Below are 27231 nucleotides of genomic sequence, written 5' to 3'. Positions count from 1 at the left end.
TAATCATATCATTATTCTGTTAATGACTTAATAGTGAAGTAACATAAAGGAATGTAAAACTAAAGTTCAATATTATAATTGATAAAATTAAAAACAAGTCAGTAAACAAAGTTAAGTGATATTTGCAATAGTTTTCCCTTATATTTTTACGGAATTCGCTTCTACCTCGTCTACTCTTCTTAAACCCTTGAACCCAAATTATTAACAAAGAAAATGATGAAATTAAGCTCATCAATCTCCAGCATTCTTTTTCTGAATTTCAATTCTCCATCCATTATATCTCACCCTTCATCAAAATTTCCCACCAATCTCAAAACAACCATGACTTATTTCCCTAAAAGTTCCATTCACTGTTCAAATTCTTCTCCCGCCATTCCTGCGGAGGAACCCCAAGTGGCGCCGCCCAAAACTATGCCTCGGCATCCGTGGCTCATTGTTGGCCTCGGTAATCCCGGCAAGAAATACATTGGCACCCGCCACAACGTATCTATCTATATCTTCTTCGAATCGTCCTCGTTTAGTGTTTAAATATTTTTAGCGAATTTAAAATTTTAATGGTTTTTTTTAACAGGTGGGTTTTGAGATGGTAGACGCCATAGCTGAGTCTGAAGGGATTTCCATTACCGGTGTTAACTTCAAATCCTTGCTTGGAAAAGGTTCTTTTCTCCTTTTCCCTCCTTTTTCGACCCCCACAAAAAAAGGGAAAAAAACTTCAGCTTTCTTCAATCTTTGAATTACTCTCTATGATTTTGAATTTGTGTACTTTAATATGGTTTGGACTCTTGCATACCTGCTGTGCTGAGAATATTATAGCCATGGCTCTTTGGCCGAGTATAATCTCTTGGTTCTTAATGGAATTAGCGTTGGACATTATAGGATCCCCCAATTTTGATATTGGACTTATTTATTTTGACATGGATTTAATTCTAGTTCGCCACTAACTTTGAAGATCAGAATGCAGCGGGTTTAAAGGGTATATTTCATAATTAGGACTTAGATGTAATAATGAAATGCTGAATCCAGTAGTGAAGTAGCATGGTTCTTACATTGCAGTTTTTTCATTTTACTAACTTTAGCTTTAATTTTCTTTCTAATTTAAAGTCTTAACTGATTATTTGTTTATCACTCTATTAAATATGAATTTTTGATTAAGTTATTAATAAAAAATAATGGTATAGAGAAACAAAATACGTGTGTTTAGATAATGGAAACTTATTAAATCGTGATGCCACTCCTCAGTTTCCTTCTGATTTGAATGATGGCAGACAATAAAAGTGACTGTTCTTAGTAAATTCTCATCTTCTGTCATCCTGTTGGGAAGGGGCATTGATGCATGATATAAATTATGCCAGAAACCTTTACCTTAGCTTCTCTTAGTTTAAGCATCAACATGAATGTTTCTTATGAAAGCCAGAGATATGTGAATCCAGATATAGCATGCTTGGCAAAGTCTAGAAATAGAATCAGACATAGTTCATGATTAATATTTTATAAAAATTCAATCTATATGTGTGTATATATATGTACAAGTTATGAACTTGTGCCTGATAGATGTAAATAAAAAGTAGAAAATTCTTTTTGATTCATGAAAAAAGTGAGTAAATTACAGAAGAATTTGTGTCGCAATTTTAATTTTTCTGGTTATAGTACCTGAAAATGCATACTACACAATATTTAATTGAAGATAGTTACTGTTTTCCAGGGTTTATTGGAAATGTTCCAGTCATGCTTGCCAAACCACAAACTTTCATGAACTTAAGTGGTGAATCAGTAAGTGGCCATCAGACCTATATATTGTTCTTGAGGGTCAAAGCTTCACATCTGATTGAAACTACTATATTCTAATTGTCATTGCATGGTTTTTCAATACATTTTGAAGGTTGGGGCCATTGTCTCGTATTACAAGATACCATTGAAGCAAGTACTTGTGGTAATTTTCTTTAATGCGACATAATACTAATCTTTCCTTCTCTCTTCGCACTGACTGTTCCTTTTAACAGATTTATGATGATTTAGATTTACCTTTTGCCAAATTGAGACTACTTCCAAAAGGTGGACATGGAGGACATAATGGGTATTTGTTTTGTATTTTCTTATCCTGTTAGAGTGAATGTTTTTAGTGTAATGGTTGGCTGTACAATTTTTTTTTAACTTTTCCTTCTAGGATGAGAAGTATCGTTGACCGTTTAAAAGGGAGCCGTGATTTTCCTCGTCTAAGAATTGGTATGCTGCTAGAAGCACTAAATTAATTTCTGAAATTCTGCTAATATCCTTAGTTGCTGGTCTTTAAAGTTGTAGAACTTTTCTAGGCATTGGACGGCCTCCTGGGAAGATGGATGCTGTTAACTTTGTTCTTCGCCCTTTCAATAGACAAGAACGCGAAGAGGTATGTAAAAATATATCAAATAACCATAGAGAAGAAAAAAGAAACAAATTGGTAACAGATGTCTTTGTTTTTTTCAGCTCGAGTTCACATTTCAACATGGGACAGAAGCTATTCAGATTCTATTACTAGAGGGTTTTGATAAAAGTGCTACATTTGTCAACAGCGCCAAAGCAATTGAACAACTTGGTTAAATTATTGCTCTTGATGGTATATCTTTTGTTAAGCGCATTGAGGTAATTTACAGAACTAGATTATGATTACAAAGAATTTTTTAGTTAGGAACTAGATTGTGGATTTTTTTGAGCTTTTTTTCTTTTATCATCCATTCCTGTTAACATAAAACAGCAGCAATATGTGAGGTGTTATTATTTTAAAGATTTTTATAGCGAGGTGTTTATGTTTTTAATGAAGTGTCATTATATGTTTAATTGTTGGTATATAGATTTTTTTACGTTGATAGCGTGTTAAAATATTTATATAAAATTTGACATATTAATACTTTTTTTTGTATTTTTCTCCTGTTGTATTTGTCTCGTATCCAAGATTATTAGTCTTTAATGTTGGAGATTTGTGTTGATGGATGTTGTTGAATGAAATATGAATGTGGTTTTTCATATGTTGTTCAAAGCTTTGGCACAGATTTAATGAAGCATTGGAGGGCTTGAAAAATACGGTGGGTTGTGGTGGAAGATGATAAATATGAATCAACATTCAAGACAGAGCAAGCAATGTGATCACAGTAAACTGACTCCGTCAAACATGACTGGTTTGCACTACTTCAGCATACATGGCTCAGGCAGATTATTGGGTTCGGACTTTCTTTGTCAGGTATTTGCAGTTGTTTATAATAAGTGCAAGAACCAGGTTTGAGAAACTATTTGTTTAACATTGCTTATGACTCCAAATGTATTTTTTTTTCCAAAAGTAATGGTGAACATCGCCCTTTGTCGTATGGAACAATGTTGAGATCTTTATTTCAGTCAGGGAAGAATTACTTGTTTGGAACAACATCAAGAAATCACCAATAAATATGTATTGTTTCTTTACCATATTTGATAGGCTCGAGAGAATAGAAGACTTTACAATTTTGCAAGCACTGACAAGCATTCACATGTTGATTCTTTGGTGTTGGATTTTTTTAAAGGATTTGATTTCGAAATGCTTCCATGAAGATGGTCCTTTTTTCTCGCAAATATTGGCACCATCTTTTGACAATTTTGAACTTTTGATTTAGAACTCAATTTTCCATTTTCAAATTTTTTTGTCACTCCATAGTCAGTTGTCTAACGATAATAGAAAAATATAGTGTTTTGGTTAGTTTTATTTATAAATTTGTCTTGATATTTTACCTTTCTTCTTCCTTATGTCTGACATCCTTTTCACCATTGCTTGATCACCGTCGGCCTTTGTTTTCTATGTAACTGGTACAAAAACATTCCCTCTTTCTTTCATCCTTCTTATGTTCAGTTTGGTTCTCCTTGAAACCCCTTCGAAATTGACAAAATTCAAATAAAAACTTCAACATTATCTTGGTCAATCTGTATTCTCCATCACTTAATCATTGTAAAATCAAGATATATTGCTTTTCTTTTCCTTGACCTTATTATCGCCTGGAATTTAGTCAAAGGGAGTTCGAAAATCTACATTTGAAAGGAAAGTTTAGGAGGATTTTTGCATAAATTTATCCAAGAATTTAAACTATGTTAGACCCTTAGTTGTTCGATGATCAAAAAGAACGAAATACAAAATTTTGGTGGTAAGGTCGAAAGTTTCTAAAGTGGAGTGACAAAACAAAAACAAAGGCAAAACTGAGTGATAAAAATATAATTTTCCATTTTGTATTTTAATTTATATTCTCATACTCGACAATTAAATGTGTAATGCACACGATGAGCATTGGTATCATTAATATGTGGTTAATTAGTCAAATTTAAATATTAAGAAAAATAAGGTATATAAATTCAAAATAACATAAATTTATTACGTATTTAATATAAAAAGTTAGAGGAACAAAAATCTAGTTTTACTTAAGTTTAAATTGATAAGGACGTAAAATGTTATTAGATCAAGTATTAAAATATAACTTTATATATTAAAATATACGTCGATAATGTATTAAAATATAACTTTATATATTTATTTAAAAGTTGACATGTTAAGAATCTTATTTTGTATAAAGTATGAACATTTTGCATGCATTTATTGTATGCTTACATATTTTTTTGTACTGTTAGTCCAGATTTGTTATATCTTTAATTGGAATCTTAAATGTTGGAGGTGAGCATTGATGAATATTGTTGAATGAGATATAAATATGTTAAAAACTTTGGTACATATTTAATGAAGCATTGGAAAGGGACAAAAATACGGTTGACAATGATAAATATCAAGAAAAAGAGCAAGGAAGATTATTCAAAAGATTGCCTCTCACCTACATGGCATGTATGGCTCGACGCATATTGGCGGCTTCAAATGCCGGCCACAACATGTTGTTGAAAAATGAAAATGCTAGACTGCTCCCAACATGATTTCTTTCTATATTGTAACGCGGCTGATTCAATATTGTCACGACAAATGCAAATTGTTCGTTGGGTTAGATCGATGTAGACAAAGCCTATTACATATCGACAAGTTCAGGGGCGATAGATAGTTGTAGTAGTAGAGATCATATCAAATATGTGAACGTTTAATTTCAAGGGTTGAGTATTATCTTTAAATATATATTAATAATCATTCCATTAACAATCATGGATAGAATTTTATAAATTTAATCTAAATTAAATATGTAAATAGAAATATCTCCTATAAAAAATACACCTGTAAATAAAAATATAACAAAGATGTGAACGCTTAATATCAAGCGGTTAGGAATTATATTTAAATAAATATATTTTATATTTACTTGTGTTAGTAAAAAAAATTATTAAACCCTTTTGATTTGAATTTGAGAAGAAAAAAAGCTACTCCAAACCTTTTACACAGTGTTTAATTAATTAGGTGAAACAGATATATATTTTTAATGAATAAAAAAATGGTGTAGGCCTTGATTGACTCGAAGACTGGGGATGCCTCGTGGGATGTTTGCTCGATTCTTACCCTCTCTCCTGCTAATGCCATCCTTTTCCCACGTGCATATGGAATATTTACTCTCGATTTTATTATTTTTATAATATAACATAGGTAAATTTAAATAAATAATATCCTTTAATAAATAATTATGAAAATGATATGTCAAGCAATATTTTTAAAAAATATTACTCATTTCAGACATTTAGGATAGAAGTATGTTTTACGACGATTATCAAATGTGTATTTTGTTAGAAACATCTGTTTACCTTGTAAGAATCTTTTAGGATTTTTTATTTTTCTATTTTGAGGATTTAGATTATTTTAGTGATTATGTTACAGAAGATGATTTAAAACTGTGGGATTAAGGGTTAGAATTATTTATTATTATAATTTTACAGAAATTAGTATATTTTATCTTAAATTTATTACAAACTTCAAAATAGAGTGGAAGAGCGAAATAAAAAACATAAACATATACAAACAGTGAAGAACTGTAAAAAGAAAATTCATAATATTCATCATAATTACAAGAAAACTCTTTCAAAGGACATAAACATATACATACAGTGAAGAAATATAAACCAGTGTTATTTGAAACACAGAGAAAAAAAATTGTAATATAAACCACATATCATCATCGTCGATAAAAAAAATATACGTAGATACCGGATCTTAATGGTCATCCAGAAAAATATATGATAATTTTATTGACAAAGGACGTGATTACCTTTTTAAATAGACATAAGAAGAGTTTATCTTTTATAGGCATAAGAGAAAAAAAACATATAATGAACCTTCAATACATGAACTGCTCCTCTACCACTATAAAAAGTTCATCTTCAATACATGAACTTTCATTTATATTTTTATCAATAAGTTTACTTTTTTACAATTTAATCTATTGACTTTATATTTTATTCAATTTAACTTATTACTGTAATTTTTTACAAATTCTTTATTCGCATAAATTTATTGTCTTATTTATACTTTCATCATTATTGTCCCTAAAATATATTACTCAAAAAAAATTCTAAATATATTTTATAATTTTAGATGAGTTTTTATTTGTTAAATAATATTATAATGTGAAAAAATGTAAAATATATATTATTTTATCTTATATTATTAGAGAAAGTTTTTAAAAGTTTTAGAGATGTTTATAACTAATTTTTACTAAAAAATTGAACAGTTAGATTAGACTAAAAAACTAAATAAAATTTTAAATAATAAAATATTATTCATAATATGGTGGGACCGGCAGTAGAATCTTGTACGTGTCATCACACATGTATATAAAACACGCTTGCCGATAATCACGGAAAAAGGTCCCCACATTTTAAGACCTACGTTTATCTCAATTTTTATTTAATTTTTGTTTAAGACTTAATGCAAATATATATATAAGCAAATAATTAAGATATTTTACACAATATAAGGTTAAAGATTCAATTACACAATATAAATTCTTTAATTTTACACATATTTAGTATCGTTAGATGAGTGAAAATAAAAGTCACTAATTTTATTAAAAAGGTTATATATATAATTATAATGAAGGCTTACAATCATATTTGTAAACTAAACAAATAATTAAGATATTTTTCCATGACTTTAAAAAAAACTAGTCACTTAAGATCATGATTATACAAGGAAAAGGTTAAAAACATATTCAAAAATTCAAACAAAAGATAAGTACGAGCAAATCTGACCGCATCGATAAACAAATCACAAAAAGAGATAAAGTTATTGAAAGATCACCGACAAACCACAAATCAGAGTCGATATACATGAAAAAAATAATCCACAAACACAAATCGCGTATCCAAATTCAATCTGAGGGTCTAAAGTATGAAATATCAGCATGATAACAAATAAACGTTATCTTGATCAGTCGTGGAGAATGTCAAATCCAACCCTAAGAAAAAATAAACAAAAATAACGACCAAACAAGCAAAAACATGTCAAAATACATAAAAAACGTGTCATAAAAACAGAAGAAAACGTGTTATAAAAACAGAAGAAAACGTGTTATAAATGCAAAGTAATTAAGAATTGAAAAATTGGAAAAATTAAAAAAAATAGTATAAGAAAATAAAGGGAAGATAAATATCGATGGTTGCAACCAACATCAAGGCGCCACCTATCAATCAAAGACGAAGAGAGGTAACAACGACGTTTAGATTTAATGCAAAAATAAATGTAAAAATTATATTTTTTTAAAATTATGCTTAAAGAAATTTTTGTTTAAAGTAAGTGTTTAACGTTTTAGGTGTTTGACCCATCATGATCGTTAAATTCAATAATTATATAACAAGACTTTTAAAATTATAAAAATTTTAATTTAAAATAAAAACTTAAAATTACAATTTGTTTAAAAACCTATTTTTCTTAAATATAAAAAGAACTCAAAACTCTAAACATCATAACTCCAAACCCCTTCACCTCTGTCTATCGCCGTCGATGTTCCCCTAGTCATCGCGATGTCTTCAGCCACTTTATCTATCTGGATTTCAACGACAGAAGAAACTGTCGTCTTTTGCTGGAATCATGTAACCGGAGTCATCGTCTTGCAATCGTCCATTTTTCGCTGCAATCGTCACTTGAAACGCAGGATTTCGACCAGTGGGTGTTTACGTGATTAGTCACAGTCAAAATTTCGATCAGTTGGCAGTGTTTGTGGCAACCTATAGTGAAAAGGGGATTAAATTAAGGTTTTAGTGTTTATAATTTCAAAAACTGTTCAATTTTGTTTTATAAATTTAAGATGAATATAAGATAGTATTCGTTCAAAGATTCTCGCATCTTTAACAATAAACACTTGTACTTTTCCATATGTGGTATTCAAATACAATACCTCAAGAAGTAACAATAAAACGTTGAATTATTGATATCGTTTAATTCATATTAATTACAATTTGATTGGCATATTAATTTTGGTATTTTAACACATTCCTTGTCTGGCTTAATGACCAAACATTAACCCTCTTGACAGGGGGTCCCACTTCGCAATATAAACCCTAATCGAGAAAGAAAACAATAAACATCTTTAAGTTTTAAAGAATCGATAAAATATCACATAAAAAAACAATCGACAAAAATAACAGAAAATGTTAATGATATATTTATCAAAATAAAAATGTAATAAATTAGTAACTAATGATTTATTAAAATAAAATAAAGATAATAGATTCATTACCAATGGTATAGTATACCCAATATTCAAATGTAGACATCAAAGTAAAACTTAATGCAGAATTTAAAAATAATTAATTTCTAACTTAATCCAACCCTAATGTTTGTTCTGGAATGTATTCCCCACCATTTTTTAACCTGCCCCTTCTCAACTGAAGCCCCTCGTTCAATTTTCCATACCTAGTAAAAGTACTAATACGATATTACACTTACAAGTAGAAATCTTGTAAAAATAACGAGTTAAACCTTTTTTTTACCAGATGTTAAAAGGGCAGGAGAGGGTAATTAACATCTAATTACTGTCAACATTTATGAGAAGAGAAGCCAATCTTATTGTTAGCCAAATCGAAGCTGACACGTGTCCCTTGCTGTTGCACGTTGCCAATAATAGACAGAGACGACGACGTAGGAGCAAACGCGAAGCAAAACGTCCCCGAGGAGTCCACCGGGATTAGGTAGTTCTTTGCGGGTAAATCCATGGATTTCCCACCGCCAAAATGCAACGACACCGTTGGCACCTTCACGCTGTTCCTCGAAGAGAGGTCGTAACACGTGTCGAACAACGCCACCCCGCTCGTGGTCGGCAAGTCCTTCGTCAGTCTCACGAACGCGTCTCGGAGCGCGTTGTAAGCCTGAGTTTGCAGCCGAGTTATGGCGGTACCGCAGTCTATTATGACACCTCCGTCACCCGATTCGTCCATGTCGAAGAGACCCGGGGCGAGTTTAACCGGTTGGCCACCTACGCTGAACCCGGTCAGACCGATGTAATAAAACGTATTGATCTTTCCGCTCTTCATTAACGGAGCAACCACCGATTCGGCCGGTAAGCCCGAGTTGAAATCTAAAGTCGACGAACCGCTCGAATCACGATCCACTAAACAGTAAGAAAACGACGTCGCTTTGATCTGCGAAGTTAAAGACAGGGACCCGCCGCCGAGTCCAATCAACCCGGCCGCTCCGACAAACAAGCCTTCATTATCATGGCCACAACCCAAAGCGACACCTTCGATGTTCCCGGATTTCCCGAACGACACCGATTCGGTGATGAACTCGCCGACAGTATAGGACCCATCACCGTACGAGACTTGGTACATACGCTTCCCGCTACGGCAAGTGGAAACTTCGAGAGAAGTACACTGCCTCGACTCGCAAGTAACCGGACTGTAAGTAGAGGATCCGGATGGGTTGAAAATCGGATCGGATTGTTGGTAACAGTCGGAACAGGGTTCACATTGGATCCAGTTAATATCACTCCCGGTATCGAGAACCATGTAATATTGCTTCGCTGGGTTACCGACTCCGACCCGGGTGAAATACTCTCCACTCCCTTGGCTTGTCCCGGAAATAATCGGGGTAGAAAGCGCCTCAGTTTGGATCTCGGTCGGCACAGGCTTCAGCTCGGATTTCTTGACACCATTAAGTGCAAAGAGGAGTTTAGTAGTGAGTGAGTCGACTCGGGCGGAGTCACGCTCGAGTCGGGATAGGACAAGGTTTTTGTAATCGGTGTGATGGGCTTTGTGTACGGATCCCCGAGAGTGAAGTGGAACAGAGAAAACAGAAGAAGACGAAGAAGAGGAGTTGAAGAAAAGGGGTTGGTTTTGGGCCTGATAGAAAGCCTCTACGGATTGAGGATCAAAAGAAAGAATATGGTGAGCTTGTTGAAGAGAAGAAGAGACATCGAGGGTAGTGGTGGTGGACTCCGGAGAGAGACGAGCGAGAGTGGAAGTGAAGAGGAAAGAGAAGAGAAGAAAGAAATGGAAAGAACAAGAAGAAGAAGAAGAAGCCATGTTTGAGGGAAGCAGCAGTGGGGGAGTTGGGGTTTTATTAAGAATGGGGAGGCGGGTCACGTCAAGCTTGTTGGCACACTTTAAAAGCAAGTAGCTGAGAGCCTGAGACGGAGGAGATTTCAACCTAACTTTGCTTTGCTTTCTCTTCGCAGAAAGATACGTAGGAACGTAGTCATGTTGCTTAAGCCTTAAGGCCAAATAAAAGGGTAAAACATCTTTAACTACAACAGTAAATGAGACCGCTCGAGTCCAATTATTATTTAGTTTAATTTGATTTGAAAATTTTAAAATTGAGTTCAAACTAATTTAAATGTTCGAAAACTTAAGATCATCAAATTTGATTTGAACCCTATAGGAAAAATAGAAGTTCAACTTAAGCTTGAAACATTTTAAACTCGAAATATTTTTAAATTTAACTCGGTTAAAACTTGAATTTATATCTTAAGTATATGAAAATCTTATATTGTATTTTTTTTTTAAAATAATATATAAATATCAATATTATTAATAATTTAATTTTAAAATTCAAAATTTCATATATTATTTCTTTAAGTTGCTCGCAAGCTTTTCAAGCCATGTATCAAATAATTTGTTTTGACTCGTTAAAAATTCGAGTAAAATTTATTCAAATATAACGTTAATCAAATTTTAATCAAAACTTGAGTAACTTACTATCTTTCTCGTGTCATTTAAATTTCTATCTTTAACTATGTCTTATTATCTGTGAAAACATTTATACCTCAATATTTGAAAATTAACATAAAAAAACAAAATGAAAGAATACAATCGCATAAAGGAAATAATATAAAGTTTTTTGGAGATTTAAATGTTATTGGTATCACTTTGAATATAGTAATTAGTTTTATTTCAAATCCCATTTATTGGATTTAAAACAGTTATGATTTTATCTGCTCTAATTTATTTATTTAGTAAAGAGACAGCTTGAAAATACTTGTTTAAGTATAAAATATAAAGAATTAATTTAAATAATGAATTTTTGGGAAGAACATTTTAACACGTAATTATTGGATGAATTTCAAATCTTATTATAATTTAACTAAAATACTATATATGTTAAAGTGCAGTTAAGATTCATTTAATTTATTTAAAGAAATATTTTTATAATATGATTTTATAAATATATATTTTTTTGTATTGTATATTTATTAAATGTTTATTTATTTTATATAAATTTCTTTAACTATAATAAATAAATAGACATAAAAAAACTTTGAAATGAAGATTTAACAAAATAAACATTGCTGGTTTTAAATAAAACTTGTAAAGGTGAAATAATTTAATTCCTAGTTTTTGCCGGCATTCTCACTCGGATACTACTAAACGTATGACTTGCGCCTCGTTGCAGTTGCAGTCGTAATCACATTTAATTATACATTTACTTGCTATTTTATGAACGTAATATCCACCGGCACAAAATTAATTAATTTTCACATCGTTGTTTAACAAACGATGAGATTGGGCATTGACCGATAATTACTATCTAAAACAATCTTAAAATACTTTCTAAATTAATTATCTTTATCATAGTTGCCAGATTTAGTACTAATAGATCAATGAGTCAAATCGAGATGGTTAGTTCTAGTTTCGAACCTCATGGGGTTCAAACAGAATATGAGCCAAAATTTCAAACTAATCACCAATACGGGCTTCCATCACCGTCCGCTCCAGCCCTGCCTGCTCCGTTTCCGACGGAAAACCGGCAAACAATCCCAACACAGGCGGCATGGTGACCAACGCCCCAAGGGCCACAAAACTATGGCCATGTGATGGTGCATTCAAATGAGCATGCACAAGCTCCTTACCAGGCTCCTCCACAGTAAGTCTATATGGCACCATACGTTCTATCAGGGTTCTACAGCCTGTTGAGGGCTGTAGAGCCCCTTATGCAATGTTTTCTATTGATAATATGTTTTCATTTCTTAACATAAAATCATGTGTCCGTCCTTGTCACTTGTGTGTTACAAACTAACGAAGGCTAATTTCGTGACCAACAGCTTTGATAACAGTTTGCTTCCCGTGAGTGGCATTCGGCCAGGTTGCAGAGATCGTGGACGAAGGCCGTACCTGCGAGTGATTTATCTTTTCATACACTTTCCTTAAAAATTTGATAGGTTTATCGGTTGAAGCAAGAAAAAAATTCTTTATATTATGATACAGAGTTAGACAAGGGTTATAGTAAGAAAAGGGGTTGATTTTAAGATAATATATTCTTCGACTGTAAAGATTTTTTTTATCAAAATTATATTGAGTTCGATAACTTACTATAACTTGAAAGTTTTTTTTAAATTAATATAACTTAAAAGTTAAATAAACAGATGCGAAAATTATTGTTATTCATAGTCATTTAGAGAGAAAAAAACTTTACATGGAATAGCCAAACTATTTGGTTGCACAAGGAAAGATAACTATGCGGTAAATTAAAAAAATAAAAAATAAAAAAGAGAGAATTTGAATGGTTTGAAGAAAGCTCCAAGATAATATTATAAGAAGTTTGAGTCTATTATAGAGCATGACCATAAAAGGACTGCCTCCAATTATTATTCTTTTTATTAAGAAATTTTCTTGGTGGTGAATTTATTAATTATTTTGCCTTATAAGAACGATATGCTTATTGTAGTGTTCTAGAATTGACAATTTTAAGTAGAAGTAAAGTACTTTGCAGTAAAGGACAAGTACCAACAAAACAAATTGTTGGTATAAAGTTGACATGTAATAGAAAGGTTAAAAAAATTGTGATTAACACAAAAGAATTACATTGAAAAGGTATTTCAAAGGCTTGATGAGGGCAGAGTTAAAGTGGTAAGCACATCCTTCTATACTTATTTTAGATTTGTGTATCAAGCATTGTACGATGTATACAATCATATGTAAGAGACTAAACTTGATCTGTTTTGTTGGTATAATTAGTTGGTTTCTTTCTAATTTAGACAGTATTGGAATTTAGTGAACAGATTATGAGATATATCCGAGACACTTGCAACTTGAATCTTCGTATAAGTTTAATTTTTAAAAGGAAGTTACTTGCAAAAAAAAAGAAACTTTATGGTATAAGTTCAACTTTTTAGAAGAAAAATTATTTGAAAAAAGTATATGAAGAAGCTGAAAAATCAAGCAGGATCAATGGAGTTGGTTGTAAAAGATCTATGGTGAAAGTGTCACAATTGTTGACGAGTCAACTCAAAAGCTACAATGACATAAAAGATTGTTATCAATCCAAATCAAACACAATACCAAAATCTTTTAGCCCAACGAAAAAGAAACTTGAGATCAAAATCAAGAGTGTCAAATGTGAGAGAGATGGGATTGGTTAAATTTAATTAATCCATACCACAACGGAAGAAAAATGAAACTCAGATGTTGATCGTGGCTTCCCAAAGCCGAAGAAGTCCGTTCCGACCACCACTGCATATCCTTTTCCTTTCTAGATCCGAAACCACACATCTTACCTACACGCACACATCCATACCCACATTATGGCAGACATAAAATTGCTACAAATCAAGAAGTGCACGAGAAAAAAATGATAGTGAAGAAGGGAAGTTAAGCATACCACAGCATTGGTCTTTTGCGGGGTCCGATAAAGTTGCCACCCGGACATTTTGGATCCCGAATTAGGGATGCCACCGAGCCTCTCTTGAGGCCGTTGGAAGAGAGACATGGAATTGTCAGCAGCTCCAACTCCTAACCACTGTTCTCCGGCGTTTATAGATAAGATAGGCGCAGTATGAACGGTTACATTCTTAACGCATTTTATTCCCTCTGCAACCAAAACAAAATATAAACTCGTTGCGTTATCGAGAGGAAAAGACAACTTTCGGAGACATGTACTGAAAGAATATGAGTCAAACAAGTTCTAGATTAAATCTTCAGTAATCGCTTTAACCAGGTTGGATAAAACCAAACCTAATAGAAAGATTAATGATGCTAGGAATGAAATACAGCACTTGCCTTCATCATTTTCCCAAAATCGGAGCAGTCCGTCGGTAGAGCCTGAGAGAAGATTTTTTCAAAGTATTAATAATATATTCTATTCCATTCTTTTCCAGCGCCAAACATAAAATTGTTGCTAAAATTCATTAACAATTACAATAAAATAAACAGATATAGGGCCAACCAGTTATTATTCCTCTGTCTGATGCCGAGTACTCGACACAAAGCAGTGGGCCGGCATGACAGGCAAGAACAGCATCACATGTTCCCCGGGTCCAAACTCTAGCAGTCCAATCATCACTTCCCGTAATCAGAGTGTCTGCAACCATTCTCATAGACCTGCATAACTGACTCGTGAACTCACTGTTCCTTCCAAGGTCCACACACGCATAGATATGAACCAAAACATTGAAAAAATTCATCATTTCTTTGCTAACCGTATCCATTTTGTATGCCCCAGAAGCTTGTGCATCTGTCTACCGGCACGGATGTCCCAGATATTTGCTACCCTGACAATGCAAAGGATTCATCAGTTGAGCTTCAAGGAGACAAACCATAAATTTAATTTCACCTACAGGTGAATTGTAAGTGACTTATACTTACGCGTCTCTGCCAGCAGCAGCCAAGATCCCACTGGAGTCATCATACTCCATGCATAGAACTGCACTAGAGCAGCGACCGACTGTCGCCACACAAGTATCAGTTCGAACATCCCACATCTTAACAGTTCCATCATAAGCAGCTGTTAGGACACGTTCACCAGACAGCATCCGCACACAGCTGACCTGCAGTAACATAAAGACAGGGATGTCATGTTTCAGTTATCCAATTCATGCACATTCAAGAAAAGGAAAAATCACTAAGATTCCTTGCAGAACACCATTAAATAAAACAAATTTAGAATTAAGAATCCCAAAAAGTAATTCATAAAAACAAGAAAACAAACAGCATTCAAAGAAGTTAATGGGAAAGCAACCAAGTAAAATGTTCACAGGCACTTATTTTTACACAAAGGACTGCATAGAAGTTATCTCTGTCCATGAGAAACCCAATACGTAAATATCCAAGATGAAAAACAGACATCTCAAAGGAGAAAACTAATATCGTATTTAGTAAATATCAACTCGGCATATGATTAATAATCCCAATAATGGAATAATCAATTCCGAAAAAGGTAAAAGAACATAGGGCTATAGAGAAATTTCTTCATTCGTAACTAGATATGCATGTCTATGCTAGTATTCAGGTTTCATTTTCCTGGCTTTACTGAGAATTGATACAACTACATATTTAGTTTAAAAGAAAAGCGGGTAAAAGACAGGAGTGACAGGGAAATGTCTTATGCTTGAATCCTTTGGACAAAACAATAAACATTTTCCCCTTTCTTTACTTTCCACTCCATGCTACCTCGAGCTCTTATTCCCCAACCAACCCTTCCCCCTTCCCCCTTCCCCTCTGAATTTTACATTATGAGTGCTTCTGAATCCAACATTGTAAAAAAGGACATTCTTAGATATCAAAGCAAATCCTTGGTTGGCTCCAAATCTGCTGTGTTGATGCTACCATGAAGGTAAAAGGTCAGGATTTACTAGATCATATCTACAATAATGCTGATGATAATTGCCATTGCTCTATGTATATACAAATATATCTTCCATAATACTAACTGCTGCAGTAAAATTTGTATTCACCAGTTACACATTCCTTAAAATGGTCCATTTCAGACTTAAACCCAGTTACCACTCAAGGATGTTATGAACAAGCAAACCTGGTCATCATGACCCTTTAGTTCCTCCAGCAACTGGGTTGTTTGCTTGTCCCATACAATAACAGACCGATCATCGGAACCAGATACAACTTTTCCTCTATCAGAACTAATGGCACGGACAGTTCTGCATAGCAAGAGTTGTGGGAAATGTTAAAGAAACTTCTGAACAAGTAAAAAAAAATCATTTTAGTGAAAAGAACGACCAGTAAAAGGGTTTAAATATCAAATAACAGAGACCTTGTATGTCCTTTCAAAGTTGCCCGAAGTTCAGAACCACGAAGGCTAGGATCCCAAATCTTAACCTGGACAAGTTATAAACCCACATCGTAAAACTGTTGAACTCAACAAAAATGAGCAATCATAATACTTGCTCCAGAAAATGAAGCAATATTTCATAGAGACAAAGAAGAACACAAGGCATATTCCTTACACATGTGACACTAGTAATTTATCAAATACAATTTCAGATAACATAAACAACTCTGTCCTAGATATACCATATCATATCATATGGATATGAAGATGATGGAATTAACAAGAGTAACTAAGTTCCACAGAAGGTCCAAGAATCCGAATTCTCTAGTGATGTAGTGACATTTTGTTTAGTTGAAAAACCAACCAATGAACTCTTAGGATACAATCAAAATACAAGATTGTACAGAAAGAACTAGGGTCCCTCAATCTGAACATGATGCAAGTTAGGGAAGAACAGAACAATTAAAGAGTGAGATGAACAATGGAAACACTCTTAGAGAAACATAACCAAGACTTACAAACACTATATTAACTTCTATCATTTGAAGACTAAACCAGCCAAAGTATGATCCTTTTTTCCTATTTTAGAAAATAGATGTTGGATAAAAAAGGCCAGAAGAGCACAATAGAACCAAGCCAGAAAATTGGAGGGAATCCCCATCCTGTTACTTCATCATTTAAAAGCAAACACCACCAATGTAGCACCTGAATTATGTGATTCAATATATAAAATAAGAGGTATAGCCACTCACTGTACAGTCAGTGCTTCCACTATACAGAAACCAGCATCTTCACGATCACCCACAAGATCCCACACCTCTCTTCTTGTTACACAATGCAAGCAGTAACAGCACCACTATGACCCCTCAATATGCGAACATTGGTTTGTGTTTTCTTCGGCCCAGCAGCAGACAAATCTTGTTTGCGTGCATTCCCATTCTCTGATCAGTTAAAAGATAACGAGCCATGAAAATATTGGGTCCATGACCTCAATATAGAACACTCTAGGCATCTAATGCTAACAAAAGATTTACCTGCAGCACCATCAGAAGCCCATTTACGAACACGACTAAATGAGTTTGTTCTTGATGCTGAATCCCTACTGAACATGCTCTGCACCCAACTCCTTCCAACACCAGAAGCCTCTACAGGTTGCTGATTCTCATCCACAGCATCCTTTACACGTGGGGATTGCAATCCAGGAGGCAATACTGACTGTGGCTTCACAGATGTGACGCCCCAGTAATTGATACGAAGTTGCTCAATATGTGACAGAAGTCCTCTGAGTTTTATCTGAAACATAATGGGGGACCATCAATTCAGCAAATATATTTATTTTTTATTTTTTTTAAAAAGAGTTCCATGGACAATCAGGCCAGGAATGGACCAAATGATTACTAGTCAGAAGCTTCAAATCCAACATAAACAAAGTGCTTCAAACCAGAGCGAGAGAGTACGAGATGTTAAAAGGAGAGAGAGTTGAGCAAACTAAAACTGAATTCCATACATGTCACAGCATAATAATTATTCTTCATACTGAGCTGGCACACTTAATAAGGAAGAATGAGCCACTACGAGTTCCTATCCCAGTAGTAAAGTACAGCTAAGGTAGTTCCAAGTCTAAACTTTTAAAACATATGCATTAGCTCGCAAGCTTAATAGGACAGCATTCACTAATCATTCATAAACATTATCTTCCAAAAACAATTTTCCAACTTCCTCATCACATCACCCAACCACACAACAAATGAAAGAAAACAAGTTCATTCCAATTACCAAAAACCAAGTTAGATATGCTGAAATTTACCTTTCAAGAAAAATGAGTTGTGAATGGGATGGTCAAAGATGCCAATTTAGTGGTTATGTACAAAAGAGTATCAACACATAAAGAAATGGTACCTAACTAACTGTACACAATTCATAAGGTACAATTAGTTAAAGGTAATGCATGTCAAATCACATGGAAATTATTTTCAATTACTAGAGTGTCTTCTGTGTGAAAGTAAAGCAAATGTACTATGAGGTGATTTTTCACCTTTATATACTAAGCATGGCACAATTATGGGCCATAGAAATGAGAAAGCGTGCGTTTGAGAAAAGTACTGACTTCTAGCTTGTGCAAAAGGGGTACTTCCGCACAAGTTGAAACCTTAAAAGTCAAACTGGAGGAATATTGCATGGAGGAGAGAAAAAGTGCTAGATGGAAATCAAAATTAAATTCAAGAACAATGTTAAATTTGGGTTCTTTAATTAAGGCTTAGATTACACTTTTACTTTCCTTAAGTTTCTTGACTTTTTTTTTTATTTCAGTTGATTTATTTCCCTTCTAGAATAGGTTTTCTATTTATGTAATAAGACTGGTCCTTATTTAAAGGGCCATATGAAATAATTAAATGCTATGCAGAACTTCTATCAAAAACCGTAAAGCGATTTGAATCTCTCTTTAAAGAGTCCTAAGGTTTCAGTATCCCTTTAATGAGCTAAAAGGTTTCAATCTCCCTTTAAACTGACTATGAACTTGGCAGGGAAAGTGGAATTAAGTGGGAAGGGTTTATGAAGGACAGATGTTTAGAGAAAACCATATTCAGTATCCTTTTATTCCATGACAAAGCAGTGTCTGATCAAGGTGCTGTCAGCAGATTAGTGGAGCCTTTGCAACTAGAACTGACAGAAGCTAAATAGATGAACTCATATCTATAAAGTTATGGGACACTGATCAACAATTACTCATCTGTTTTTTCTTCTTTTTTTTTTATAGGAATAGTAGGCCTCATTAAAAACCTCCCTCTTAGTTTACTCTAGAAAAGAGAAACTAGCTGAAGGAGAAAAAGAGTGCCTGAATTTATTAAATATAGTAACTATTACAATAAAATACACCAATACATTTAGGGCAGCAGATTAAAACTCAAATCCTTAAAGCTCCCTAGAAAGACACCCTTACAATCAACTGATCCCGTCCTTAGCTAATTTATCGGCCTCCCAATTACAGCCCCTAGGAATCAATCTAATAATAACTGCCCTCTCTAAAACTAATGACACAATATCCAAAACAAGGGAACTGAAGAAATAGGAGCAGAATTAGGCAACAAATCCAGTCTACTGCAGATTTGCAGTCACTTTCTAAGATCAGTCTTCCCTTCACAGCCCAATCTGATGATAGAAAAATGTCTATGCCTTTCTTAATAGCTTTCAACTCAGCCAAAGGAGGAGGGCCTGGACCAACACTAACAGAGAAAGTCGATAAAATGAGACTGTTACAGTCTCTCAAAATACCTCCAATTCCACCAGCCAACCCATCATACTTAACAGTCCCATCAACATTAAATTTGTAAAAATCTGCTGGGGGAGGATGCCAACTTTGTATCAAACTTTTGTGAACATGCTGATAAAAAAGTCTGCAAGAGAGGGATCTGTTTTTTCTTTTCTTTTTGGTTTGGGGTTCCTCATCCGTTTTATGTCACATACAGAATAAGGGAATACAGGGAGCTCTCAGATCTAAAACCAAATGTTGCCTTATGCAAGAATTGATTATGCTCAAGTTCATGATGTAAAATATCAGCTCTGGCATAGAGAAAATGTTTATCTTTTTGAGCACTACAAAAAATCCCCAGAGCATCTACTCCTTGAATGGTAATATATCACGTGAGAAACTAGTGGAAACTTAAAGCAGAAAGGATTCTTAGATCAAGTAATACATCAAAAATAATCAAATCAGGCTGTGAGATAATCACAAAGTATTCATGTGTTTGTTTGTTTGTTTTTTCTTGGGGGGGGGCACTACACTACTATCAACCATGTACTTCATTGTCAATCATAATAACACACCACAGAATAGAAGATTTACTTACTAGCAACTTATATCCAATATTGTTTCTCTCTGCTATTGTTTCAATAATGTACCAGGCATCGTTATCAGGAAGTCCCAGCCCAGCCTTCAAGTTAACATATAGTATTGTTAATGCTTACAGCTTTGGAAACAAAACGCAAGTGCCAGAGATGGATTCAAAATTATAAAACAAACTACCATGTGCATAGCTAGCACAATTAGCTGTGCTGTCACCGAAGTTGCATAATTGGCAGATCTGAGAAAAAAAGAACCAAAATAGATGGGCATTAGTTTCCAGTTTAAGACTTCATTAATAAGAGAGAAACTAATACAAAGTCCCATATAACTGGTTCAGCAGATATGCATGGGAAATAGCGGGTTTGATGGAACATAATGAAAAACCAACGGACAGTATGACCAGATATGATTCTAGAGTAAGTAGGATAAAGAAATAAAAAAAGATGACAAGAGATAAGGATACAACCCAGAAACTCATCCTTGTTAATAAGAGAAATTGCATGAAATTCAGAAAAAATCAAGCATATATGAAAAAAAAAATTCTAGTAATTTTCTTTGGGGTATGTTGCACCAAGTTCTCTGTCATTTTTCACAAGAATCATCCAGGTATTTTTGAACTAATAACTTATTTCATGGTCATCTTTGACAATAAGTTAACGCCATAACTGTTTCTCTTCATTATTTTTGAAGGAAAAGCTTTTTTCTTTTTTCTTTTTTTTGGGGGGGTTAAAATTGAAGGAAAAGAATTATTTCGGCACATTTATTCTAATAGTCTAATGCAACAATTAGGCATGGGTCGTAGAAAGCATAAATCAGCAATAGAAAGCATAGATAAACACCAACATTACCTGATGTAGGAAAAACAGATACTGAGCAAATATACATCAGGGAAAGAGCCTAAAGGAGCTAGTCTGCTCTTTTTTAAGGGAAGAAACAGGTTATGTGATAAGTGCTCTATTAATAGATTCTTGAGGCACTCTTTTCCTCCTTCCAATGTCCTTCATGTTACTGCTAGCATGAAGGTTATGAAGGGGGGTTTTAATGAGGCCTCCATATTTTTATCAAAAAAAAAAAGATTGTATGATTGTATCAGTAAAAGTGTTTTACCTAGCATAACCTCAAACAAACACAAACACTAGAAGTCACTAGTGTTATTATCTCAGATAAAGTAGTAATTCTTACATATATTCGCACAGTCACGCTAGCTACAAAATGCTAATGAATGGAACAAATGGAAGTTGCAATCAAGCTGAAAAGTGAAAAGATCTCAAAACGAACTCAGTGAAACCCACAACAAAAATTACAATGCAAAATAAATCCACTATGCTTTCTTCCAAAACGCCTTCAAAAACAGAATGAGTTCCATGAGCAGCCAAAGTTCAAACATATTATTATATATGAATAATATATCAAACTTAAAGATATATTTCATGAACACAACTGTTATAATCCAAGGAAATAAAACGAAGGAGATGGAAAGAATAAAAGAGGAAATGAAAGAGAAATCTGATCATTGAATTTAGGAGAGAACAATAGTTTAAATAAACCGAGTTGCTGACTTCTAATAGGACTTTTCTGCTAAAGATAAAATTCTATCTAGAGATGGAGATTACAAAGACTCCAAAGACTTATCCTTTCTTATCATAAAAGACTCTTAAACAAACAAGATTTTCACAGGGCTGATTCTAACAATAACAATAACAATAACAATAATCCAAAATATAACGTTTCAGAAATTAATTTAAAAAAATATTAAATTTATCAACTTACTTGTTAGACGACTGCTCCAGAAGATGGTCGAAATATCCTTCCCAAAACCTGAAAGAACCTTGTCTTAGTTATATAAGATTAAGGTATTTTGGTACAGAACCCCAAGAACTAACTCGAGTTCTCTAAGGCAAATGAAGGATAAAGCAATGATCTAAATTTTGGAAGAACAAATACCACTTCTAAAAGTAATATTGTATAGCATAACTGGTTTAGCTTTCAATTTATAGAAAATCCAACTTGCAAAAAGTGAAAATGACCATAAAACTCAAGCCAAGAGCGTAATAACCAGTTGTACATACCGTAACTCCTCCCATATAGACAGAGAAAAAGATGGCGCTGAACATAGTCCGGAACATTATTAGCATCTTTCTTATACATCTCAGCAGACACTTCCAGGCATCTCTAATAGTCAAAACATCATTCCGAGAGGTTGCACGACTGATAGCTGTTTTGAGCTGAAATTGTGCATTAACATATTCAGAAAAAGGAGAAAAAAGAACATTTAAAGAAGAAAGCATTATTACAAGATGAACATCAAACGTTAAAAGAAACAGACCAGAAAGTAAAAGAAAACAGCTTAAAGGAAGTTAGTGAACAATCTTGGTCATTAACAAAATTATCTAAATTTAATCATGTTTATGATTCTTAAATTACTCAAATTCTGAAAATCATTACTTAGTGGAAAAGAAAAAATGAGAAAGAAAACTGGTTAAACCTGAATAACTACACCCACTATTGAAACCCAAGAACAGTAACACTTTGCATAAACATACCAATTCTTTCACAGCTATAAACTGTTCTTCAGTCAATTGACCATGCCATCCCTGAGCAAAAAATCCAGTATAAAGTTACTAGTGCACTAAAACAGTTAATAAGGGTATGTTTCTTATAGCTATACATACTGAATTTATGTGCTCTCTTATACACTCAACAAAACCACTACCACCAATTCCCTCTGCATCCGATTCAATCAAAGCTGCAAAATTAGAGCACATATTGCTGTTACTTTGCAAATATCTTGGAAAATGGAAGCATATAAAAAATTCTCAACTGCCAACATAACATATCAGCCTAAACTACCAATTAGATTTTAGCTGTTCCAGAAACATACCCAGGATTGTGCCATATTCAAATGATGAAAGTGGATCTTCCCCTGCTTCCAATTTCAGAAGACGTAGCCATAATCCCTGTTAAAAGGAGAAAAGCACAAAATTTATTTTAAAAATATGAGAAGATGACGAAAGATCACCATAACAACTAAAGTGATCAGCTTGACATTATAATGCATGCAAACCAACTTCTTCCCCATCTTGTTAGAAAAATAAAAATTCATGAAAAAAGAAGAAGAGAACTGCTGTTTTTTTACTATGGATTTCATTTCAGAACAACCTGCTTATCTCCAATACATACAAAGCAAACTCCCCTACTGGCTGTCATAATAACAGAAAATATATATATTATATATGACAAACTGTATTTCAATGTAGCCATAAGGTTGAGAATGTAAAACCAAGCAATGTCTTATTTTGTATAAGAAACAATACAACGTAATGAGAGAAATGGCAATATTTCTCTTTTCAGATTCAGATTGTAACGAAAAAAAGTTTCTCTCATACATAGACAGGCAAAATGTAAAAGTAAAAGTTCACGAATTTTTACCTGCAACTTAACTTTTATGTCCAAAACCATACGCTCTCTTTCCGCCTGTAAAACAATGATAGTTGAACTCATTTACAGAGATCCTAATCTTGATGATAAAGCTACTGAAACATCAGATGATAGTGTAACTAACTTACAGCTCTCTCCAATGAACTTATAGAAGGTGAACTGGAAAAGAAAGAACGGACATGTTAGTGAGCATCCTAACTATTAAAAGGACCAAGCACACAAAAAAATACTTATAACACCTTGCCGTTTGCATTCCCGAGTATTCAATAGCCCCATTTGCTGCAGCAAGAATCTGCTTTCTCTTTTCTTCTTGCTCTTCTGTTCTAACATTTGATGGGAACCTGTCATAGCAATATTTGGCACCTGTTCCTGAAGAAATAAGAACATGAGAAATGGTTATTTATTTACAACCTTGCTTGTATTTGTCAGTTCAAATAAGATAATGAACTCGGAACTTTGACAAAGATTCATGCAAGTTACCAGATACTCCAACATCAGGATCTGATATTGTTATTATCTCAGGTTCTGCCAAAGGGGAAGGAAGAATAGAAAGAGGATTTTGTCCTCTTCCTAGGGCATCTTGTAATTTGTCGAGAAGATTATCATTGTTTTCCTCAGAACCTAGACCGCTCTCCAGATAATCCAAGAAACCATGAGATTCTAGAAACTGTGCAACCTGCCCAAGGAAAAGACAACAAAGGTAACTACCAATGAGCAAATTATACTAAAGATTTTTAATTCACAAAAGAGCTGACGTGTCTATGGAAAAAGAGACCGGTTATTTGCCCCTTTTAATTTCAGCACCAGAAATTTAGGGTATTAATTTCAGAAATTCCGGCTTTTATCATGTACAGGGACAACTGGAATTTCTGCAAATCCTGCACCTGAAGTAAATTTTTATTTACAGTCTGTTTTAAGAATTTCAGGAACTAGGTCGATTTCTTTAAACCCAATTAGGCTCTTACTTGTCTATAAGCCACTTCAACTAGGAATACTAGTCCTTATATGTCAGTAGAAGCCTAGATTTAGTCTTTCAAATTAGAAAACAAGCTTGTCAATGATATTATTGAGAATCAATGTCCTGATAAATACCTATGTAGCTCTTGGCAAAGAGAAAATAAAAGGAAAAAAACAGCTTTCATATTTTAGTTTGTTGAAGCATGGATGAATAGCAGTACTGAGTGAAATTTTTCTTCTTCCTCTCTAGCTACAATGTTCTCAAGTTATTCAAGACAGCATAACAAAAGTAGCCATAACCTTCAGCTACTTCTGCTGCTGCGGAAAATTTCAGTAAAGCAACACTCGATTTCCATTCCTCAATTGAGATCTAAATGAAACCCTCATTTTAACAAAACCTAATTACTTTATACCACATCTCTAACCTACACTTCATGAATTCCAAAAGTTATAAAATCCTCAAAACTGCAGTACACCATGAGAATTGACTATGTATCCACAAACCTAAACAATTAATCATGCTGAATAGAACATTCTAACATATTCATTAATCATATATAATGTAAACAAGGCAAAGTATCACCATAGGCTCTGGTGGCTGGTTGGTTGCCCGAGACCGCTTCTTCAAAAATGCCTGAGTGTTAAAGACATGAGTGACATTGTTTTCCTAACAAAAACCATTTCAACAAGATACTCAGGTTAGATTGGTCCAAAGTGAAAAGCCAAACTCATACAAGATTAAAGACAAATTTTCATACCATGAAATTGCGGTAGCCAGCTAAAATTGAAGCAAAGAACTTTAAAAATATCAACCTGCACAACCAAAAATGACCAAAACACACTAAATTTACCATGTTAATGAGATGTATAAATAAGATGTCTACATTACGTGCTGAAAGTTTCACAATAAACAAGTATTCACAATAAAGTTTTTATAAAGATTAATTGAATGCATATTCACATCTGATGAGAATCAGATGAAGCCTAATCAGAACCATAGGCAATAGGATAAGTTACAAAAATTAAGAGGAAAAAATCTCTGAACTCAAACAATTCACATCTCAACAGCTTTTAATACCAACTCATAAAAAATTAACAAATCAAAATACATACAAATTCAAGCTATAAAACCCTAAGATAAATTCAACTCCAAAAGGCAGCCCTCTACAAAGGGAAATGAAATAGCAGTAGTTTTGAGGCATAGGAAAATGGGTTATCATTTGATACATGGGCTGCGTAAAATTTATTTTACAAAACCTGCCTACTTCAATCCTAAAATCTAAAATCCTAACCCCTAAACTCTAACCTCTAACCCTAACCCTAACCCTAACCCTAAATCCATAAACCCTAAAATATACAGGTTTACACAGCCTCCATATCAGATAATTTTCCAAAGTACTATTTGCAACTATACCAAAAAGGAAATGTTTTAAAACAAGAATAGCTCAAGCGATTGCATAATCATCCAAAAAATGATTTTTCTACAGTACAGTGAATAGAGCAACTCTTGAAGAGCAATACAAGGTGAAACATAATGTTATTTGAACAATACCTTAAGATGAAGGCTATACAACTTTTGTTTTTTGAAAAATTTTCAATTATCTAAAATCATTGTAAAAAAATCAAAATTAAAAGGCAGAATCGTGTAATAAACATGCTCCCCAGTAAAGGTGACAGCTAATTAAGAAAATATATGGTCAGTTCACATTACTTCTAGAGAGAGAGAAAGAAGATATTTTCAAACAAAGTGTCATTACAAAATAACATGAAAGGTCAGAAAATAAGATAAAGCATAACCCACATAGCTAATTTTTCCTAGATAATTATCTAATTTGATACTTCTCTTTTTATAGGCAAAAAACTTCACCCAGAGCCTCTTTTCTCCTCTAAAAATAAAATGAGGAAGAAAAATAAACATATGCACTCCACATCATAAGTAACAGCAATTAAGTAATTAGCTAAGGGCTATTCAGAAGGGCTTAATTTTCTTTGATTCAGTGAAAGGAGGTATTAATGGTCGTTTGTTGTTAGAATCAGACTGCAAATTGGCAGTGGATTGGGTTAAGAATGGAACTTTCTGCCCTCAGATTTTTTTCATTCTTGTAAGGAACATAACAATTAAGCTAAAAGAAGTTGAGGGTGTTATTAGATGGGTTGCTCGGACAGCCAATATTGAGGCTGATGGGTTGGCTAAATCCGCCATTGGCTAATTCCAGTGTGTCTTAGGGGTATTTTATGTTGGGATTTTCAAATTGTTGTAAGGGGCTTATCTTCTTGTTGTAATCTTATGTATTTTCATTAATGAAGTTTAAGGCACTCTTTTCCTCCTTCCTCTGATGAAGGAACTCATTATAAGTTCCTTATTCAAGAAGGGGGTTTTTAATGAGGCCTACAATTCCTATCAAAAAAAAAAAAAACCATATGTCATAAAACAGGAAATTTGCAGTAAAAAACAGAAAATTTATATAGCAATGGGTTACGTTATTGTAAAGATGAAAATATTAGAGATTCTTCATGTCAATGCACCTAGTATAGAATACATTGTATGGGACTGTAAATGTACTTCATAAACATTTCATATGGC

At 33.5% G+C, this 27231-nt stretch overlaps 3 protein-coding genes across 7 annotated transcripts in view; 1 reads left to right on the top strand and 2 right to left on the bottom strand.

Annotated features, from left to right (window-relative positions):
* Positions 1 to 164: 164 nt before the first annotated feature.
* Positions 165 to 15973, top strand: LOC120204613 (peptidyl-tRNA hydrolase, chloroplastic-like). 5 transcript variants are annotated; one of them, XM_039204677.1, is made up of 10 exons: positions 165 to 483; positions 572 to 656; positions 1703 to 1770; positions 1880 to 1930; positions 2001 to 2074; positions 2165 to 2223; positions 2310 to 2386; positions 2464 to 2619; positions 10218 to 10224; positions 15963 to 15973. In XM_039204677.1, the coding sequence occupies exons 1-8, from the start codon at positions 214 to 216 to the stop codon at positions 2575 to 2577; spliced, it is 798 nt and encodes a 265-aa protein (XP_039060608.1). In that variant the 5' UTR covers positions 165 to 213; the 3' UTR covers positions 2578 to 2619; positions 10218 to 10224; positions 15963 to 15973. The 5 variants fall into 5 exon arrangements, with proteins under 5 accessions (XP_039060608.1, XP_039060609.1, XP_039060611.1 ...); XM_039204678.1 differs by lacking the exons at positions 10218 to 10224; positions 15963 to 15973 and adding an exon at positions 14290 to 14300; XM_039204680.1 differs by lacking the exons at positions 10218 to 10224; positions 15963 to 15973 and adding an exon at positions 3026 to 3218.
* Positions 1950 to 10498, bottom strand: LOC120204612 (protein ASPARTIC PROTEASE IN GUARD CELL 1-like). The gene is made up of 2 exons (XM_039204675.1): positions 8948 to 10498; positions 1950 to 1961 (listed from the first exon to the last, which is right to left on the bottom strand). Exon 1 carries the CDS (start codon positions 10432 to 10434, stop codon positions 8950 to 8952), a length of 1485 nt encoding a protein of 494 aa, XP_039060606.1. The 5' UTR covers positions 10435 to 10498; the 3' UTR covers positions 1950 to 1961; positions 8948 to 8949.
* Positions 13603 to 27231, bottom strand: part of LOC120204611 (DENN domain and WD repeat-containing protein SCD1) — a 30909-nt gene continuing 17280 nt past the window's right edge. Inside the window, 27 exon segments of the mRNA XM_039204674.1 lie at positions 13603 to 13901; positions 14006 to 14214; positions 14404 to 14445; positions 14570 to 14724; positions 14823 to 14894; positions 14989 to 15170; positions 16154 to 16277; positions 16391 to 16455; positions 17161 to 17186; positions 17189 to 17251; positions 17254 to 17349; positions 17443 to 17701; positions 20257 to 20340; positions 20433 to 20490; positions 22023 to 22070; positions 22322 to 22349; positions 22352 to 22420; positions 22423 to 22477; positions 22796 to 22846; positions 22925 to 22998; positions 23134 to 23209; positions 23682 to 23726; positions 23819 to 23849; positions 23930 to 24059; positions 24171 to 24366; positions 25231 to 25314; positions 25406 to 25460. Coding sequence (XP_039060605.1) covers positions 13806 to 13901; positions 14006 to 14214; positions 14404 to 14445; positions 14570 to 14724; positions 14823 to 14894; positions 14989 to 15170; positions 16154 to 16277; positions 16391 to 16455; positions 17161 to 17186; positions 17189 to 17251; positions 17254 to 17349; positions 17443 to 17701; positions 20257 to 20340; positions 20433 to 20490; positions 22023 to 22070; positions 22322 to 22349; positions 22352 to 22420; positions 22423 to 22477; positions 22796 to 22846; positions 22925 to 22998; positions 23134 to 23209; positions 23682 to 23726; positions 23819 to 23849; positions 23930 to 24059; positions 24171 to 24366; positions 25231 to 25314; positions 25406 to 25460 — 2473 coding nt within the window. The 3' untranslated portion in view covers positions 13603 to 13805.

The sequence above is a fragment of the Hibiscus syriacus genome, unplaced genomic scaffold, assembly GCF_006381635.1.
Source record: "Hibiscus syriacus cultivar Baekdansim isolate YM2019G1 unplaced genomic scaffold, ASM638163v2 tig00011079_pilon, whole genome shotgun sequence".
NCBI lineage: Eukaryota > Viridiplantae > Streptophyta > Magnoliopsida > Malvales > Malvaceae > Hibiscus > Hibiscus syriacus.
This window is presented reverse-complemented; position numbering and strand designations above follow the sequence as displayed.